This window comes from Mangifera indica, chromosome 9 (assembly GCF_011075055.1).
Source record: "Mangifera indica cultivar Alphonso chromosome 9, CATAS_Mindica_2.1, whole genome shotgun sequence".
NCBI classification, from domain to species: Eukaryota; Viridiplantae; Streptophyta; class Magnoliopsida; order Sapindales; family Anacardiaceae; genus Mangifera; species Mangifera indica.
Window position 1 is genome coordinate 1,581,304 of NC_058145.1, and position 21,086 is coordinate 1,602,389.

The 21,086-nt window shown below is 32.3% G+C and overlaps 1 protein-coding gene and 2 pseudogenes across 1 annotated transcript; 1 reads left to right on the forward strand and 2 right to left on the reverse strand.

Moving 5' to 3' along the window:
- Positions 1–5,105: 5,105 nt before the first annotated feature.
- Positions 5,106–7,414, reverse strand: LOC123225647 (annotated as a pseudogene).
- Positions 7,415–14,011: 6,597 nt separating this feature from the next.
- Positions 14,012–16,128, forward strand: LOC123225856 (annotated as a pseudogene).
- A 2,011-nt stretch (positions 16,129–18,139) lies between these two features.
- LOC123225851 (disease resistance protein RPP2B-like) lies at positions 18,140–20,942 on the reverse strand. Its single transcript, XM_044650160.1, has 2 exons — positions 20,004–20,942; positions 18,140–19,909 (listed from the first exon to the last, which is right to left on the reverse strand). Exons 1-2 carry the CDS (start codon positions 20,481–20,483, stop codon positions 19,184–19,186), a joined length of 1,206 nt encoding a protein of 401 aa, XP_044506095.1. The 5' UTR covers positions 20,484–20,942; the 3' UTR covers positions 18,140–19,183.
- Positions 20,943–21,086: the final 144 nt, after the last annotated feature.

Genomic DNA, 21,086 nt, shown 5'->3' on the forward strand with positions numbered 1-21,086 from the left:
AAGGCCAAACGACTATTTCCCACCCAAACTATGCTGAATTGTTAGTTTCCCTCATTTACTATGAAAATACCGTTTACACCCCCCATAAACAGTTAAAATTAACGATAGTAAGGGTAAAATCATTATTTAATATTTAATATTAAAAATAAACTTAAATATGATTTCATTTTCCCTCCCTAAATTTTAAAAATTAACTTTTCTTCTCTAAGTCAAGTTTGAAAAGATCACATTTCCCCCCCTAGGTTTTAGTTTCCAAACCCCTTCACCTTCTCTGGCGCCATCGCCGACTGTCTTCCCATTCTGATAGTTTCTCTTCCACCAACGACCCCCCTCAACTCCACCCCAACTTATCCGACATCGAGAGACAACATTTGGGAAGAGAAATCATCTTCCCAGACGATAGAGACAAGATCGATCGATGTTTGACCCCATAAATTTTCATCCAAAATTAATGCTCAACTTTTGAAAAGTGATGGATGTCAATTATGGTAGGTGCAAAGCAAAAAGTCATTAGATGATGAGCTATCACATGCACCTGCCATGAAGTTTCGAGCTTTTTTTGGCAAAAATTCTTGGACAACGTATTGGATGTCCTGCCATTTCTCTTTATAAACTTGACTAAAACTTGAATTATTGCATAGTACATGTGAAGTGTTCGTTTTTAAAATATAAGAGAAATTATATTAACTTTTAAGAGGCATTTGATTTAGAGAATGTTTTATTATCAAAGTTGAAAAATTATCTTGAAGATAAATTATTTGAAGGATTATTAGATATAAATTATTATTATTAATTTAATAAATTTTAATAAAAATAGATAGATATAAATAATTAATGTGTTTGATTAGAAATAATAAAAAAATACTACACTATTATTTTACTTAAATATTTTTAGGTGTAATTATTTCAAAATATTTTTATGTTATTTGTTATACTAATTGAAAATAAGATTATTTTTATTCTAAAAAAATTAATAAATAACAACATATTTATAATAAAATCAAGATTACTTTGTTAATTTTTTAATACCTAATATATAAATGGTAATCAGATTATTTCTTATATTACCTGTCACATCATCATTATCAGAATCTTTTATTATTTATAAACCAAATAAAATAATATAGATAATAAAAGATATACTACCAGAGTAATCTTTTTTACCCCCGAATCCAAATGCCCCTTAAGGTTTTAGTATTTAATGATAAAATAACGATTTTATTCTTATATATAGTTAAAAATTTTATATTAAGTTAGTCTATGGGTAGATTTTTGAGTTTTTGAATTATCATAAATATGTTTTTAAAATTAAGTTAAAACTTAGGTGGGAAATAGTCCTTTGGCCTATATTTAAAAGTAAAACTTTTTGTTGGTCAAAATTGGTGGCAAAATCATGTTTTTGAACCTCCAAAATTTCAGCCAAAATTAGCGCTCAGTTTTTGAAAAGTGATGAGTATCAATTATGATACGTCATTTATGATGAGGAAAAAATTATCAGATTTATTGATAATCATGTGATTCACAATAATTCTGATTGATTAAAATTGGCCTATAAATAAAGAAGCAGATAAAGTTTTTTTTTTTTTTTTGTTGGAAGTAGAAGAAATAGAGAACCCATTTAAGAGAATTTCTTCTTGTGTAATTTTTGTGCTTTCTTTTTCTCTTGTTTGTTTTTGTATCTCTCCATTTTTTTTTCAACTCTTGGAAATTTGCTTGAAGTTTTGTATTCTTCTTTGTAGAAAAGCAGTTTTTGCTCCCGTAAAAATTTCTTGGACGATACATTGGATGCTTTGCCATTTGTCTTTATTGACTTGACTTAAACTTGCATTATTGCATAGCACATGTGACGGTGCTTATTTGATTAATAATATTTAAAAGTAAAACTTTTTACTTAAAAGATGGAAATTGAAGAAAGTAGGGAAAGTGGACATCATCTCAGTTGGGCCAGCCGAAGAAGAAAAGAAAGAAGAGAGAAGGAAGAAAAGAAAGAGAAAAAATGATGAAATTTGTTGAAATAAGCTGTCCAGCTGTCAATAAATTAGCTAGACCATGTTCTTAGGCTCTGCAATATTTAATTTACTTGTTTTAACCCATGATTATCCTGGTCTTTAGGAGTTTCTTTGTTATCTCTTTACACGTTTTACTTAGTGTCTGATTTTGTGTTATTTTCTATTATGTATCAGCTTATATAAAAACAACTTTAGTGGCCATGAATAAAGTATGTAGAAAAAACATTTTCTCATCTTCTTTTGATAATTTAGCTGACAAAATTTTGCTTTAATAAATTATAGCAAATTTTTTTTCATGCATTAGATTTAAATTATTTTCACAAGAACAACCAGATTTCTCTTTTTATGAACAAGCAATATTAAAGTGAACAAAGGAAGTGGTTTTGTCTCAATGAGTTTTCTCTTCTTGGTTCTTGCTATTTGATTACAGTTTAGATGTGATTTTGAGTCAAATCAATAAAACTAAGTGTATCTAATTTTGATAAATCAATTTGATTGATAGATGATATATTATCATATGATTTATTGATTTTAAATTAAAGATAAAACAATATTCAGTTACATAATAACACACATCCAATTGAATATTTAAAATTGAGTGTACATAACATTTTTTCAGTCTAATTCAGCCGAAAAATATTAAACTTTTAGTACACTCTCATATTCTTCTTCACTAGAAAATATCATTTGAAGAACAAAAAACTATAATTAATTGTAACACCCTTTTACAAACAATAAAACTATATACACTTATAATAAATACCAAATTGGATTTTATTGAAAATATGTTACTATTTGATTTAATGATTCTGAATTAAAGATTAATATGAGTAACATTCAATCACATGATAACATATCATTATTAGTTTTTATTATAATTGTATAAAACAGTGCTCCTCTGAAAATCTCACATTAACAAAACATAGAAGAGTTGGATAAATAAGTGCCCTCAAGGTGATAAGACTAGTTAAATACTACATGAATTCTCAAACCTTCCAAATGTGTTTTAGGTCACAATTAATAACAAAATTATGAAAGATTGTATATTCTAAAGTGATAATATCTAAAAAATAGGTCAAATTATTGAATCAAACTCTTTTTCAATTGTAAAACTGAAAAACAAAATTATGATATTATTTATTCAAAATGACAATATTTTAACAATAGGTGTAGATTATGAACAAAAAAATTAATTGTATCATTTTTCAACCATCTGCATCTATCACTATTTTTAGATGAAAAACTCAATACAAAACGATAACATCTTTCACATAAATGAGCACTTTTCATGAAGATGCATATTCATTCAAAAGTTGATTCAGTTAGTTAGTAGTGAAATTTTTGGTGTTTAAATTGATGAATAGATGTATCCTTATTTTGACTTGAAACTTTGAATTGCATTCATTAGCAGCGTCGTCGCAATAAAAAAAGTTACAATGGACTTTGAGTTTGATTAGAATTAAATTCAAATCAAATTGAATGTGAACTCAACTTGATTTGTAGGGAGACGAGCTCGTTTCAAAGAAACTTGAGCTCAACTCATTTCAAAGTAGCCAAACTCGAGTTCAACTTGAATCAAGCTTTAAACTTGATTCAATCCTAAAATAATGTCGTTTTAGTGCATATTGATTAAAATGATATTGTTTTGTATTAAATTTTTTAGGCTTGTAAGGTTCATGAGCCGACCAACCTTAAAGCTCAAGCTCAAACAAACTCGATTCCAATCTGACCTTAAGTTTGACCATCAAAGCATGAAATTTATGGCAACGAGTTCTGATTTTCAAGAATAAGTGGCTAAAGTTTAAGGAGGGGTAAATGACATGTTGCATTGGCATGTACTTGAATGCTTATGGTCATGTCTCAATGTAAAATCATTGTGATATGCACAACAATATAAGAAGAGAGTTTAAGGTTATTGATTTGTATTGGGATGATAGTAAGGAGTTAAAGGGGGGTGGTGAGTGCATAGGTGAAGTTATATGTAATATTAATGAAGGAACTAAATCATCTTTACAAAATTGATAGAGAGTTGGAACCACTCCTCTAATGAGTCCAACACAGAAATAACCATAGACTCTAAACTTAACTAAACCCCAAAAGTGAGCGTATTCAAGATGTCTCACTAACAATTTCATTGTGCCAAACCTCTAAACCTATAACATTACATAGTAGATATGTTTGTCTTGAAGCATAAGACTTGTTTTGTAAGATTTGAAATCATGTCAAATGAAGGTTGAAAAGATGTCATTCTTTGGACAAAAGAATATCAAACAGTGAGTTGCTTAGCTAGGATGATACTGGTGACAACAAATTACAGATCATCAATCAACTATAATCATTACTCTTTTTAGTTTTCACACTTAACATGAAGAGCATTAGATTAGGGTTCACACATAATTTACGTACTCAAATTGTATATCAAAAGTATGTACACATAACATTACTCTAAACCAAGACATTCCAGTTGTAATATATTAGAAGTCTTCTATAAACAAAGAATGGGCACCAAACAACACAAGGATTGCACAATGTGAGTATATGGAGACTGGAGTGAAAAGCAGAAAGATATATAGTATCTTATACTGATTAGTCTAGTGCACACAAAACGAAGAATAGTATAGGAGTTGAAATTAATATGGTGACCAGACCATTAATTAAGCACTAAAACAATTATCAATCATACACAGAATCATAAAAAGAGAACCGTGCCTAGAGTACCAATGAGTAAAGGAAAATATGATCTGCATGAGCTCTTTACCTGTTTCAACATAACAAGGCAAACCAAATTCGACTCTTTCGAAATTCTGTCAAGCTTCTTTCTTCTCCCAATTTAATTTTCCCATGTTGATTCCAATTAAGGATTTATGGTTAACTCCATAGTAAAATAAATGTTCTGTCCTTAAAGGAAGGTACTAATTATTCCCATGAAGGTCAGATCTCAAAACTCTAACAGGAAGCATTTTATGAGGATAAGTCCATCTTGAATTCTACTAGAAAAATATAATAATTAAAATTATGTTTTGGCACTTCACAAATCATCTTGCATCATCATGATAAGCATTAAGTTTAAGTGTCGGTGACACTGTGATAATCTGATTAATCTAATACTGACATGCTAACACAAATAAACCTATCAAGCAAGTTGGGAAGAAACAGTGAAAGGCACAATTTTAGCTTTCTATTACTCACTGGGGTATTATACACTAGGAAATTTGGATTGCAAGCTCTGGATTCCATTTCTTTCAGCATTGAACATGCCTTGTCAAACTTCCCTGCCATGCAAAAACCGCGAATCATGATATTGTATGAAAATACATTTGGAAGCAGTCCCTTGATGATCATCTCATCAAACAGTCCCTGAGCCTTCTCAAGCTCCTCGGCAAATATGTAACTTGTTATCATAACGGTGTCACAAACCACATCAGGCATGCACACTCTTTTGATCATCTCATCAAAAAAGTACTGGCATGCTTCTAAATTTCCAGCACAGCTCAGGCCATCCATCAATGTGGTGAAGTGAAGAACACATGGATAAAAACCCACTTCTTTCATGTGATTCAAGAGATTAAGTGCTGCAAGTGGTTTATCCCCTTTGCCAAGCACATGGAGACGGATGTTATACGTATGAAAATCAGGGGAAAATCCACTTCTACCCATTTCATCAAGCAATTTGTGGAATTGGTCCAACTTCCGTAACCTATATTTTGCACACATGATGATGTTATAAGTTAGAATATCTGGGGGGTGACTGTTGGAACTCACGTATCACTCTTGCAGGAAGAATAATCAAAGGAAGAAAATGTCCCTAAAGACACATGGCAGCAAGGTAAGGGAGCATGCAAAAGAAAGCCATCTACCAATATTATGAACTCATATATCACTCTTGCAGGAAGAATAATCGAAGGAAGAAAATGTCCCTAAAAGCACATGGCAGCAAGGTAAAGGAGCATGCAACAGAAAGCCATCCACCGATATTATGCACAACAGGCCTACAACTAACACAGGGGACCACAAGGGTATTCATAGATGAGGTGGCATCACAAGATTGGAGGAGGCACTGCAAGGAGAAGGTTGGTATAATAGCCGTGGGAAAGAAAGAAAAGGGGAGAAGAAGAAAATAGAAGAAGAGGCAGTGAGGGAGAGATCCAGCCTCTCAAAAGCTGGAGGAAGATTGAGTTTCTGTTGATTCTCAGTGGTTATGTTTTCCGTGATTTGCTTTAATGAAAGTAAATATGCCAGAAAGTTTATCTGAACAATCTGTATTTCATTTCTCAAGTGCTTAATACAAGATCTTTGTATATCTCATTGTTGTTGGTTCTACATTGTACATACAAATCTCCATAATTACAACTTGCTTCCATTGCTTATATTCTTTAACTTGGTCTGTATTCTGGAATCTGAGGTTGGTTTTGCAGTTGAGGAGACTTGTTGCTGCTGGTTTCTGGAGAGACATTCTCGGGTACCCATCAGTGACCCTCATCAAACATCTGCTGATGCACCCACTCTATCAACTTATACTGCTTAATAGTAAGAAGTGAATATAGAATTGCGTTATAAGAGTGTTTAAATGGCCTATAATTAAATGCCTACAACTTAACAAACCTCTCCACAACTTTTCTAGCTAAACCAGCCTCACCACATGTACAAATCAATATGTTAGATGTCTGTGCTGTAGTTGGGAACCCATTCTCTATCATCTCATCAACCAGCCTCCACATTGCGTTTAATTCCTCACATTCTGCAAATTTCTTCATTATCAAATGATAAGTGTTTGCTGTGTGCCTAAATTTTTTCTGCTGGCCAGACCATACAAAAAACTTGTAATCCAATTTTGCACACCTGGTCTTGTTTTCATAATCTATGTTCCTCAAATTTCCCAAAAGAACTGTCCTGACAAGTATCCCTGAAACCCTAATTCCTGACTCACTGAGAGCCAATTTTGCATCAAATCCAGGACCACCATGTTGTAAAATTTCAAATATTCTTCCAGCATCCAATTTAACATTATCAAGGAAACTCCTCCTCACCGAGAAGTGCCCCTCTGAGCATTCATAATCGTAAAAACCATTATGGTAACAGAAATTTCGCGAAATAACAACAAAACATGTAAATTTATTAACTATTCTTGCACCAGATAAAGCTACGGAGTTCATTGTTAAGACACTGTAGAGATCCCATTATCTCCGCGACTTTACAATACAAAAACAATCCAAGAAACCCAGTAACAGATTGAGATATTTGAACAAGTAGAACAGAAGGAACGTTGAGCACCCACCCATTAAACTGAAACTAAATACCAACTGCGTAATACGGCTTTTAATGGAAGAGAAAAACGCCCATTGAGCAGAGGTTATTGGTCGAGAGGGAACTTACCTGGCATAAAGCTGATTATGGAGGGCTTTATTAGAATATTACCCGCCCAGTCACGGCTTTGATGTTGTAAGCCACAGAAGCTAAATAGGGCTGGATATGATCCGAGCCGGTTCGGTTTGAGTCAAGGGATGTTCGGTTTGGTTCGGCTCAAATTCGGTACAAATTCATAGTTCAAATCAGTAGTTTAAATTCGTGACTCAATTCTGCTCGAATTTATAGCTAGAATCAAATCGAATTCAGTAGTTTGAATTGACAGTTCGAAAACACAACTCAGTTTAGCTTGAATTATAAATTTTGAATATTATTTAGGTAAAATGACATTATTTTGTTAATGAACTACGAAATTGAGTCATGAATTCGAGCCGTCAATTCGAACCATTAATTTGAGCCAAATTAAGCTAAAAATTTAAATAATTAATTTGAGCTACGAAATCGAGCTAAATTCAAATCAAACTAAGATGAGTTATTTTTTATTCAAATTAAATTTAATATTGATTCGATGAACTCAAACTAAATTTAAATCAAATTATTTTTTATCCAAATTGAACTCGAATCAACAGATGTTTAAGTTTGCCTCGATCGGAATCCACCCCCAAAGTAAAGTGCTGGGGAGACGACCTGAGATTACAAACGACAAGAAGGTTGAGGGAAAACAAAGAGGGAGCAATCTAGTGTTTCCTCTCAAATAACATTAATATGTAGAGCCAATAGTAGAGACACACGTGTAAATTACGTGCAAATTGCTTAAAGAAGTTGAGATTTGATGTTTTTCTCCGCAAGCCCTCTAGCTTAATTTCGGTTTAAAATCATTCAGTTTAAGTTTATCGAATTAGAATATAAAGTGATTCAAATTCAAATTAAATAAAAAATAATTAAATTTAAATTTATAATTCAAATTATTAACTTGTTAACAAAATAATATTATTTTGATAATTACTTACATAATTTAAATCAAGTAATATGTTAACATTAAATTGAATCAAATTATATATCTAACTTATAAATTGGACTGAGTTAAATTCTTTCTATCTCAAAGTTAGTTTATTTTAAAAAATAAATCAAATATTTTGATTCAAATTTAAATTAAACTAAATTAAGTCAAATCCAAATTGAACTTTAGTTTGTGAGATTTAGGCTTCATAACAACAGTGTCCGCCTCCGGTGGTTTAAACAGTAACACTGAAAACCTCATGGACTAAATTATAACTCACTGGACCAAAATTAATACAACAATCCACAAGACTAGCCCTCACGCATTCTTTGCCTAATGACATGTTCTAACCGTTATGAGCTATTGGGCTTTTAGCCGATAAAAATAATTTTAATAATTTATTTTTCATTATTTATATTATATTATTTGATTTGTTAATAATAAAAAATTTTAATAATTTTTTATTATCAATTGATAATATAATGTGTAATATAAGTGATAATCTGATCACTATTTTTTACCTTAATATTAAAATATTACTAAAGTAATATTGATTTTATTATAATTATATTCTTATTTATTAATTTTTTAAGATAAAAATAATCTCATTTCCAATTAATATAGCAAGTAATATAAAAAATATTTTAGAATAATTATGCCCAAAAGTATTTAAGTAAAATAATATATTAGTATTCTTTAATTATCTTTAATCAAATACAATAATTATTTATATCTACTAAATTTATCAAACATATTAATTATTTATACTTAGTAATCTTCTAAGTAATCTATCATTAAAGTAATTTTTTAATTTTGATAATAAAATATTATTCAAACTAAACACCCCTTCAATCTTATGTAAACTTCTCTATATAAATTTTTTTAAAGGCCAAAATACTTGTTCCCATCCAAAGTATAGTGAAATCCCAAAGCGACTCCCTTCAACTTCCAAAAAACCCAAACACCCATTTATGAGCAAAATTCTATTAAAAAACTTAATTAAAGTTAAAGGCAAAACTATCATTTAACAAAAATTAAAAAAAAAACATAAAATTCATTATATTTTTCATCGTCCAGACGAGGGGCTTATTTGTTTGGATTTTTTGAGCTGCTTTGAAACAGAGCTTAATGTACGATTTTTTTTTCTCCTGTAACCTCTATTGATTGTTATTGTGATAACTTTTAGAGGTTCATGACTAACTCTGTTTGGCTTTGGATAAGGCCTTCCAAATCTGCTCGTTTGATTGTATTCTTAGATGTCAAAACTTCATTTTATTTGCAAAATTCTCATACATAGGTATTCCTTCATTGCATTGTATTCTTTTCAGGTATATTAATGAATTTGCTGTTCCTTCTTGCATTGACGTGTTGGGGTTAAATTAGTCAATTCTTGGGCCCAAATGGTACCTTATACATGCATCACGTTGTCTTTTGGCGTAATAGAATTCAATAATACGTAATAGAGATATTAAAAAATATTATAACATTTTTTAAACTGATAACTTTAGTTGAATATTCAAAAGTACGAATCAAGAACTGAAAATATCTCATTAGGCCAACTTTTGTCTTTTGGCGTGTGGTGCTCCACTAGTCGGAGGGCAGAACACAGTGGCGGACTGAGCAGCGGTGAAAGAGGATCCTTTAAAATAAAAATTTCTAAGTTTTAATGAATTTCCGATTAAGTTTGTTTTTATATATTACAATTTATAATTTTATACGAGAAATAACTTTTTAATTTTATTGAATAACGTTGATAGAATAGAGTAGCCGCTTCTCACAATTTTCTCTACAGCTTAGTCAACACTTCTCCTCTTCAGCGCCGTTTCAAATTGATATTTAGTTATTCATTCAAGTCTCAATTTCATCCTCTGTTTATTATTTTGAAGAAATATCATATTTGCTTTCTCAAGTTTAGTTTTTGTTTAAAAATTAGACTAACAAAAGCAGTTTCCACATCAAATTTGATGTTTCTTTGCTGTTCTGTTTGATTACAGCGAAAATGAAGAAAATTTACATCAATGAAATTTTGTGACTTACACGAATAAATATACCTGAATTCTTAGCTTCGTCACATGCCTCTTCTTTCACAGTAACTGGCAAAGTCTTTGAAGCCAAGCTAAGAAGATCTCTCCACATCTCATTAGAACGATGACTTAGAGGTAAAATAATTTTAAGTTTTAGAAAACAAAGAGAAATAGAATAATAAGAAGACGGAGTTGCAGAGAGAAAAGAGAGATTTTTAAAATATGATTAAGCTTGTTTGAATCTTTAATTGTTTGTTTTGTGTGGAAACTGAGAGTGAATATTTGGAAGAAGATTGGTCAATTTTGGCTTGTGTGAAGTTACGATAATTTTGTGCTGAATGTTTATCTTGTATATATATATATATATATATATATATATATATATATATATTCACGTTATTTGTTTTTGATACATCATAGTGAATGTTTTTCATTTATTAACGTCCTACATATTTAGTAAATATTGTAAAAACTTGAATGCTAATATCACAAAAATAAAATTAATCCATAGCAAATTATTTTGTACATGCATTTGTCTTCAATTACATGTATATCAATTTCAATTTCACTGGTAACCTGTTTCAGATACGATACGAAGTGTGTCTAACTGGTAGGACTGATTAATTGTATTTATTCCATGAAAATCGTATTGTTGTTCTAGAAACGTTGGTAGGGTGTAGAACAGGACGCCACACTCTTTCACCTCATAACATTCAAGACGTCTACCTTTCATATCTTTAATATAGAATTGAAACAAAACTTCACTATTGATAGAAAACCACGTGGACGAACACCAAAAATCCGTGCATCCCAAGAATATGTGGTCTGAGTCAATAGACGATCGAATAGGCCAAAATTTCCAGTACGTTTTGGCCCTTTCCTCATACTGCACCTCACAGTCAACTCTTAACTCTTTGGTCGGATCATGATCGTCTCGGAGTGATATAACAATTCCAGAGTGGTTTGCCTTCTGTCATCTTTCCTCCCATTTGGACGCCCGATCGGCGTCAACGAAGTTCTTCGTCTCCCAAGGCGTCTTCGATGCTGATCGGGCCTCCAAATGGGAGAAAAGAGATCGCCGGAAGGAGAGGATGCTTCGGGAGGAAGAGGCCGTTGGCAATAGAGTCGGAGATGTCGCCAGAGATTTCAAAACGAAACCCTAGGGTGAAACTGCTATTTTTTAAAACTTAAACTGAGAGAAAATTTTAGTTTTTAAAGTTTAGAGAGGCAAAAAAAGATAAAATTTTCAGGCATTAGAGTTCTATTAAATTTAACCAGCCATAGGTGGGTGTTCGGTGTTTTCATAGTTAAAGGAGGGATATTTGAGAAAACATCAAACCTTGGGTGAGAAATAGTCGTTTGGCCTTTAAAGCACCAAGAATGAAATGCTCATATTCAGACAGTAGGTAGACCATAACCCTACTGATGGAAAATATTGCTGCTTAATGTAACAAAATCTGGAAGTCACTCTTGATTCTGAACATAAAAGACATCGTTTCAAACATGATGACTAGTTAAGTAAAAAATACACAAGAAAAATAAAAGCTGAAGAAAAATTTAAAATGCAGGATTAATAAAATTTTAAATAAAATTACTACTTCAATTGAATCACCCATCTGAAAATTTAGACCACCACTATACAATAAAACTCAAGGTCAATGACTAACATTTATTGAATCACCCATCTCGTAAATGTAGTTAAGAACAAAACAAAAAATAATATAAAATTATATACACTAATAATAAATACTAATAATCATAATTATGTTTCCAAATAAGCATGACAGAACTATGACTACATGTTTCTCTCTCTCATTTTCAAAGAACAAATTGAGAATGACACTCCTATGTTTTTCTCGTTTATGTTAAATCTCTCAGTATTGCCCAGTTTTCCATGAGAATTTATATGATAATTTCACAAGGCCAGAGTATTTGTCTGTCAGCACATTCAGCTAGACCGATTTCTATTTTTTCATGGGTCTCACCCATAATTCAAAATCCATCATCTAAATTGGTTTATTTTACAAACTGAAAGTTTTTATATTTGAAAAAAATCTTAAACCAAATTGAACCAATTAAAATATTAAGTAATTTTCCTCAATTTTTTATGTCTACGTCTATGGGTGGACTAACTCTTAATTTTTGATCCAATTGGTAAAATCAATCAGTTCGATTTGATTTTCAGAACCATGCTATATAAAATTTGAAAAACAAAATTGAAAACATGAAAGTGAAGTAATGATTTTTAATAAATACAAAAAGACCCTAGAAGGCTAATGGAAATTATATAACTTAATTTTGAATTGTGGATGGCCAGTGACCCATCATTGAGTAAATTCTATGTTCCCACCAAAGGTTTGACCTAAGAGCACCTTTTCAACCCTTGGGTGGGAAAATAACCTTTTCTGCCCAAAATCAAGCTCTATTAACATAAAATAATTCTGAAACATTGTTAGGATGTGAAATTATCACACTATCTCCAACTATTTAACTTTTCAAAATTACCATATCACCATAAATTAGTAAAAAATATATATATTAAATGTTAAAATTCCATTAAAACCCTCTTCTTCTTTTTTTTTTCATCTAACCTAGCCGACGATTTCATTGTTTATGACTCATCTTCAATGTTAATTTGATTTTCACAAATATTTTCGATGCCAATCTATCCATCTCCAGCTCATTCACACAATGACATTGTCGTTTCCACTTCTTTTCATGTCTACAAAATTCAGCACCATATCCCATGCATCATTCTGCTCTCCAACTCCCTTCGATATTGATTACAACTTTTGATAGTTTATCTCATTGATAGCTACCTTTTCCACTTCATCCTATATTAACTTCTTCGGCAATAGATCCCATGGATCAATCTACTCTCCAACTCCCTCTGATATTGATTAGAACTTTTGATAGTTTACCTTCTGATATCTACTTTTCCCAAGCCATCCAACATTAACTTCACTATCAATGATGGTGATATTACAGTGGAATGGTGGCTAGGATTTTAAGGGTATAAATATAAGTTTATAAACTTATTAAAGAGTTAAGCATGATGTTTAAAACGTATAAGTTTGATCAACAAAAGAATTTGTTTTAAAATTTTCAAAATTTTATAGATAATGAAATTATTATACACAGTTTTTTTATTAACAGACTTTGATTTTGGATTAAAAAAAGGTTATTCATACCATCAAGGGTTGAAAAGGCATTTCTAGCCAAATCTTGAGTGGGAAAATGTAATTTACTCGCAATCATTTATCCACAATGGCATAAATATACAGAAGCATAAATATTGTGTAGAGCGCATTGGTTTGGGCACAATGTCTCACGCTTTCCTAATCCACGAGTGAACAACTCTTTCATGCTTTCAAATTTCAGAACCCGAGGGGCTTAAAAGCCTTCAGCTTTCTGACCCTTTCTTCCTTACAAACCCTTCTGCAGGGAGGAGCCCCAACTAATTGCATTAAATACTGATACATAAAACAACTTCTTAATTTTCTCTACTATTTCATCACCACCCAACCAACCGGTTTCTCCATTGCTTAAAAGGCTTAAGCTCAAACTCCTAGTAGTAGCCATGTCTGTAAGTCTTTTTTATTTTTCTTCGCATTTAAAACCCAGTAAAAGAGCCATTCTGGAAGTGGGATTTTAACAATGTACGTCATTTTCAGATGGTGGAGGTCAGAGTTCCAAATCTGGATTGTGAAGGCTGTGCTTCCAAGTTAAAGAAAGCGCTCTTCAAGCTCAAAGTTATGGCTTAAATTCTTGTCTTGTTTCTTTAATCAGAAAAATGGGTTCATCCAGGTGGCCATTGAGCCTTAAACTATGTTTTTAGTCCCAACAAAGGCCTGGATGTGGGACCGGACCCAAACAAAACTAGCTCAGGTTTGAAAATCGGTTCAGTTCAAATTCAAGCTGAATTTAAGTAAGGAAGTTGAGCTCATTTTTTAAATTGAACTGAACTCAAGTTAGAGAAAGTTCAGTTTGGTTTGGATCATAAGTCAGGCAAATGACTCAAATCGGTTCAAAATTGACTCATGTTTCGATTTGGATTATCTGAAGTAATTGTTAAAATAACATCGTTTTACCTATTATGAGATAAAACAATATCCTTTTGTCAAGAACAATATTATATGTACACACTTTTAGTTCATAATTTAGATATATAGATGATGTGTTTTAATGTAATTGAGTGTTATTTTATCCTTAATTTAAAATTATTCAATTACATGATGACACCTCATTTGTATATACAAATTATGCACTAAAAGTGTGTATACATAGTTTTATTGTTTTGGAAATGAGTTATGAATTCGAATAACGAATCCAACAACAAATCCAAGCCATGGATTCGAACCATAAACTCAAGTGGAACTCAAATCACTCTTAATTTTGGTTAAACAAACTCGAACCAAATTTCATTCAGACCATACTTGAGCCAAGGGTGTTTGGTAGGGATGGCAATGGGGAGGGGCGGGGAGGGGATATCAATCCCCATCCCAGTCCCCACCCCGTCCCCGTTACGGGGATAACAAAGAATCCCCATCCCCTCCCCATCCCCTCCCTGTCCCCGCAGGGAAAAATCCCCTCCCTATCCCCGCCCCGTCCCCGTGGGAAAAAATCCCCTCCCCATCCCCGCCCTGTCCCCGTGGGGAAAAATCCCCTCCCTATATCCGCAAATATAAATTTTAATTTTTTTATGTATTTCAATAAATAAAATAAATCATATTCTCCCAAAATATCACTTGCTACAAGAGCTACAAAATATTTATTATTATTTTAATTCAAATACAAAGTTTTCATAAAATCTAACAATATGCAATAATTAATCTCTTCATTAGTAGCTCTTCATGTATGTGATTTAGGGTAATTTTATAATAACATTAAATTTAACATTTTTCATTCACTTCAATTGATTTTATCAAGTTTATAATTTGTTTTTTTGTGTAAAACCGGTGGATTGACTGACTAAGTTTTGAAGTTAAAATAGAATTAATTTGGTGCATTTGCATTTTATGATAATGAGATTCTGAGGTTTTTTTAATATATTAGATTAATAGTTCAGAAATTAGTAAAAACTGATAATTGATAATTCAAAAATTAGTAAAATTAAAGTTATAGTTGTAATAAATCATAATGTAAAAATTTCTAGAATTTAATAGTTTAGAAATTATTATATTAATATATTAGATTTAGAGGGTGGGGAGGGGATGGGGCGGGGCGGGGCAGGGACATATGCATCCCCGTCCTTGATTACGGGGATTTTTTTTGTCCCCATCCCCGCCCCTTTCGCTGTTTTTATCGGGGAATCCCCTCCCCTTTAGGGTCGGAGAGGGTCGGAGCCCCTAAAATCGGATCCAAATTGCCATCCCTACTGTTTGGCCTTGGCTCGATTTGTATCCGCCCTTACCTGGAGGGACCTTTAGATTCATGGCTTCAATTTTGGGTTGTGACATTTTTTTCAGGAGTTGAAGGAGTGGAGATAGAAATGGAGATTCTAAAGATTACGGTAACAGGGTTTGGAGTGGAGGAAAGGAAGGTGTTGAAAGCCATTAAACTAGTTGGAAAAGAAGCAGAGCCATGGCCATTTCCACGATACTCTCATTTTGCTTCATTTTATAAGTAGCCAAGCTGCATTGTGAGCCATTATTATGATACACACGGAACCAGTAATGGTGCTCATACGTTCTTCCACACTCCTGCTGTTTATTCAGTCGCTATGGCGTCTGATGAAACTGTTGCTTCATTATTCAACGATGACAATCCACATGCCTGCACTAACATGTGACTGGGCAATGCTATGTGCATAAACTTTTGAGTATAATATAGCGTATATATAATTATGTGATTGAATATTATTTTAACTTTAATTTAAAATTACTCAATCACATGATAATTTATATACTTAATTATGTATTCATAGGTGTGTAAGCCTAGTATTATTGTATGTGATTTTCACCATGACATTTCTGATCTTTGAGTCTCATGCTTCTATGTAGGTGTTATAAAACTTCAATTCATTTTAATTAATACTTGGTAATTGTGATTTTTGGTTCATTTGTGTGTTTCAATCAAACTACGTGCACCCAGTTTTAAATATTTAATTTAGTATATAAATAATATATCATTACGTAATTGAGTGATTTTGAATTAAAGATAAACTAATACTCAATTACATAATAACATATCATCTAGTACTTAATTGAATCCTCAAAACTGGATACAGATAGTATTATTTTTGTGAGTTTATACCTATACTTTTTGTCATTAAAGCAATTGGGGTGGTTCAATTCTACATGAATGATTCTATTATTGAGTTTATTTATCCTTGGGTTTGCTTTAATTAGGGTTAGATTTAAGCTAAGCCGAATTTGAGCTTGTCGAGTTCATTTCAAAGGTGTTTGAACTCAACTTAATACTAAAATGATTTTTTTTAATACGTATTAGTCAAAATGATATCATTTTCATCGATACGTATTAAATTTTCAGGCTTGCAAGCTTTATGAGTGAAACACTCATAAAGCTTAAGCTAAAAAATATTAAACTCTCAAGGTTGAGCTTGCTTAAGTTGAGCTTGAGCTTGAACAAGTTTCGCTTGAATCCAGCCCTAATTTCAATAATTGAAAATATGAATGAAAATCAAGTAATGGAAGCCAAAGTTATTTGTATAGTATGAAATGTAATACATATGGTACAATGTAATAAGATATATTGTAGTAAACAATTTTATCATAATATGCATAAAAAACTATAAGATATAGTGAGTGTATTATATGATACGTTATGATACATATTACCAATATGAATTAATACACATTTTTTGGAAAAATATTGATATGATAGGGGTGCATTTTACAAAAATTTAAAATGTTAACAGATGTTTATGATATTTGTCAAGATAATATTGTGACAATAAGAAATTTTATTATTATTTTATTATTTTTATTTTTAAAAAATGTATTCTACAATAAAATATATGATACGAAAAATTAGATTTTCAATACATGATCTAATTTGTGATTCTAATACCATAATGGAAACTAATTGATGCGGATTATAAAACAATATCTATATACAATGAATTATTTGTGGACAAATTGGGGATCTATGTATTGGAGTTTAATAATACTTCATGCATTAATTATCACGTAATTAAAAGATTTTAAATTAGATATTTAATCATAAATAATACTATAAATATAAATAAATTATACAAATTTAGTTGTACAAAGTACAAAAATTTATGAGAGTTTGTGATTGGATAATATAATTTTTTACTTTTTTTTTCTCAATTCAAAATTATGCAATCAAATGATATCACATTAAGTTATATAAATAAGTTTGTATAATTTGTTTATACTTGTTGTATTACTCTCTAATAATGATGTTTGGTTGGAGTATTTAAATATTAATTTAGTAATATATTGTTTATTAATTTATTTGGTTTATCAATTAAAAAAAATTTTAGTATTCTTCTATTATCAATGATGGTGTGACAGTTAATATAAGAGATAATCTGATTACTATTTTCACTTTAGATATTAAAATATTACGTAATTTTAATTTTATTATAATTATATCTTTAGTATTTAATTTTTTTAGGACAAAAATACTTTCATTTACAATTAATATAATAAAAAACATAAAAAATATTTTAATATAATTATATTTAAAGACATTTAAGTAAAATAATATCTTACTATGTTTTTATTATTTCTAATCAAACATTATAATTATTTATATCTATCAATTTTAATTAATTTTTATCAAACATAATAATCATTGAACACTAGTGTAGAGAACCAACTTATGCCCATGCTACACAAATCTCAAATGAACAATAAGTCATAAACCCTGAGACTCATGGGAAACCAGCAACCAAAATGGAGAAACACAAACTAAAGGAAATGTACATGGCACTACATCAGAATTATCACCCTGCAGATCCCAAAGGCAGCCCCAATAGCTATTGAAAGCAGAGCCATTGCAGCAGGAACAAACCTATGAGCCAAGCTCTTGAGGAACAGCAACCCCCTTAGCTCCACCCCTGCAAGAACATTAAACGGGAAGCAGGAAGCAGCACGCAGCATTTCCAAAACTCTTGAACAGCCAACAAGGAATAGCCAGCAATTTGTAGCACTTCCAACAACCATACACAACCAAATTCTGCAGCACCATTCCAGAATCAGCAGCCATACTCAGCCAGATCCAGAATAGGCAAAACAGCAGGCTACAAGACTCTGGATAGCCCGAACAGCAGACTGTCTAGCAGGCTCAGAGAGTGACCAAGGTTAATGCACCACAACAGACACGACAATGCAGAAACTTCCAGCTTTCAGAGCCTTCCCTCAACACAGAGTCAGCATCCAACAGGGAAAGCGAGCACCAGCAGAACAAGCACCAGCAGAAACAGCACAACGCATTCAATACCACAACAACTGCAACTTCCATTGCATCAAGTTGAACCGAGGAGCAACACCAGAAAAAATGACATATTCACAGCTGCTACACCAGCACCACAGCAAGCAGAAAGCTTCCAGACAGCACCAACAGTAAGGAGATCATACAGCAGTAAGGACATTGATACAGCACCAGCAGAGGCAGAGCAGCAAGCTGAATGCCCCCAGACAGCACCAATAGAGCAGAGCGGAGGCAGAGCAGGAGGACATTGACACAGATGACTTGACAAAACCCAGCAACACCAATGCAACAGTAAGGAGATCACACAGCAGACAACGATACAGCTCTCCACAGCATCCAGAACTGGAATCGCCACAAGCAATACATAAAACCCAAGAGAGCAGAACCTACAGAAACCAGCAACGAAAGAGAGGGGATTTACTTTATATCAATTCTGAAACGCGTTTCCTTTTGTTCTCAAATTGTCGAGATTCTGCAACGCGTTTTCTATCTTTCTTAAATTGTCGAAACGCCTCTGAAAGGTTTTGTAACATTTTTGGGGCCTTTCGGAAACCAAACCATTTCCGAAACGCTGAAACTCTCATTCTGCTTTTCTGTGCTTGCTTGGTTATTTGCCTAAACTCCAATCTTTCAGCGTGTTGTTGATCCTCTTTATTTTCCTCAGAGCTGAAACTTGTGACAGATTCTTTCATTGGTCCACTACTAGTTTGAAGGTAGAGTAGAACATTGACACCACACTCTTTCACTTCGTAACATTCAAGACGTCTAAAATCCTCATCTTCAATATAGAATTGAAACAAAACTTCACTATTGAAACAGAATTGGGCAGACCAAGAAGCTTCGTAACCCAAGAATATGTGGTCTGAGTCTGGAGTCTCCATAACGTTCCAAGAACCCTCGGCCTTTTGCGCATATTGCCCACCATCTGATTTTAGATGCAACTCGTATTTAACGTTGAAGTCTTTCACCTCATCATGATGGTCTCGGGGTGATATAACAATGCAGAAAAGTAAACCTACTAGGTCACCATTTAAACCGCCCGGTAGCAACTTTATAAATGATCCCTTACTTTGGAAGGTAAACCACTGAGGGATTGAACTTCCAGGATATAATATCCATTTTCCATTTGTACCGTAACCAAATGATTCCTGTACAGTGAAAATCTTCAGATCAAGTATCAAAATTATAAGATTTGTTATTTATAAAAAAAGAAAAGACAAATAAAAGGAGAAATTGACATACAGTTGCACTTGGCTGAATATTTTGTGGAGCAGATTTCACAATGCCTTCTAGGACACTCTGGTCCAGTTTAAAACAATTGCTGAAATTAACTTCCTCAAGCCCCCATGCAGTTGACCATGAAATTGGTAAACTAGACAATAATTCAAGTGAATAACAATCATATGCATATAAATATTTGAGGCTCGATGGAAGCTCTGGAAAGGATTTAAGCACATCACAGCCGCGTACATTAAGCCAGGACAATTTAGAAAGATTTATGATGCTTGCCGGTATGCTCTTAAATTTGTTGAAACCTATGTTTAAACTCTGTAGTGAGGTTAGTTCGCCAAGACTGCTGGGTAACTCAGTGATACAACAATTAGATAGATCTAGACCTGAGAGAAATTGAAAACCTGATAAACAAGACAACATCAAATCCACGCATTCCTTAAAATTATATCCCCTCAAAGTGAGGCCTTTGAGTTTTTTCAAACATACCATGGATGGTAGTAATTCCCTTATACCAGTAAAACGAACTTCAGGTGTATTCAAAGCTTCTAATTTTCCTTTCTCATCAGGCAAACTATTAAGTTTCAAACAACCACTGAGATAAAGTTGTTGAAGAGACTTCAACTAACACATGCCGCTAGGAAGACTCTCAAGCCTTGTACAATTGTCAATAGCCAAAAGATATAATTTAGATAGACTCTCAATTGACGAAGGCAATTCTCTAATTGCAGTTCCACCTAATAATAACACTTCAACATTACATGAGATACTTGGTACCGTATCCAAATTTGAGCAGCCATCTAACTCCAGAGTCTGAAGATTTTTTGCCAATGAAAGGTCAGGACATTTGAATAAATGCTTGGATCCACGGAGATTAATATGTTTTAAATTTACAATATTCTGTAATGAAAAATAAATTAAACAAATAAGATTTACCATAGAATATCTTGAATTCACATCATAAAAAACAATGAGAACCTTCTTACGAGCAAGTCTTTCTTTTGTGTGGGTGAGTCCTAGATTGACATATCTATCCTCTAATATTTTGCAAAGAAGTTCTTCACGCAAGACAATTAGTCTCTTGCAATTATCTGA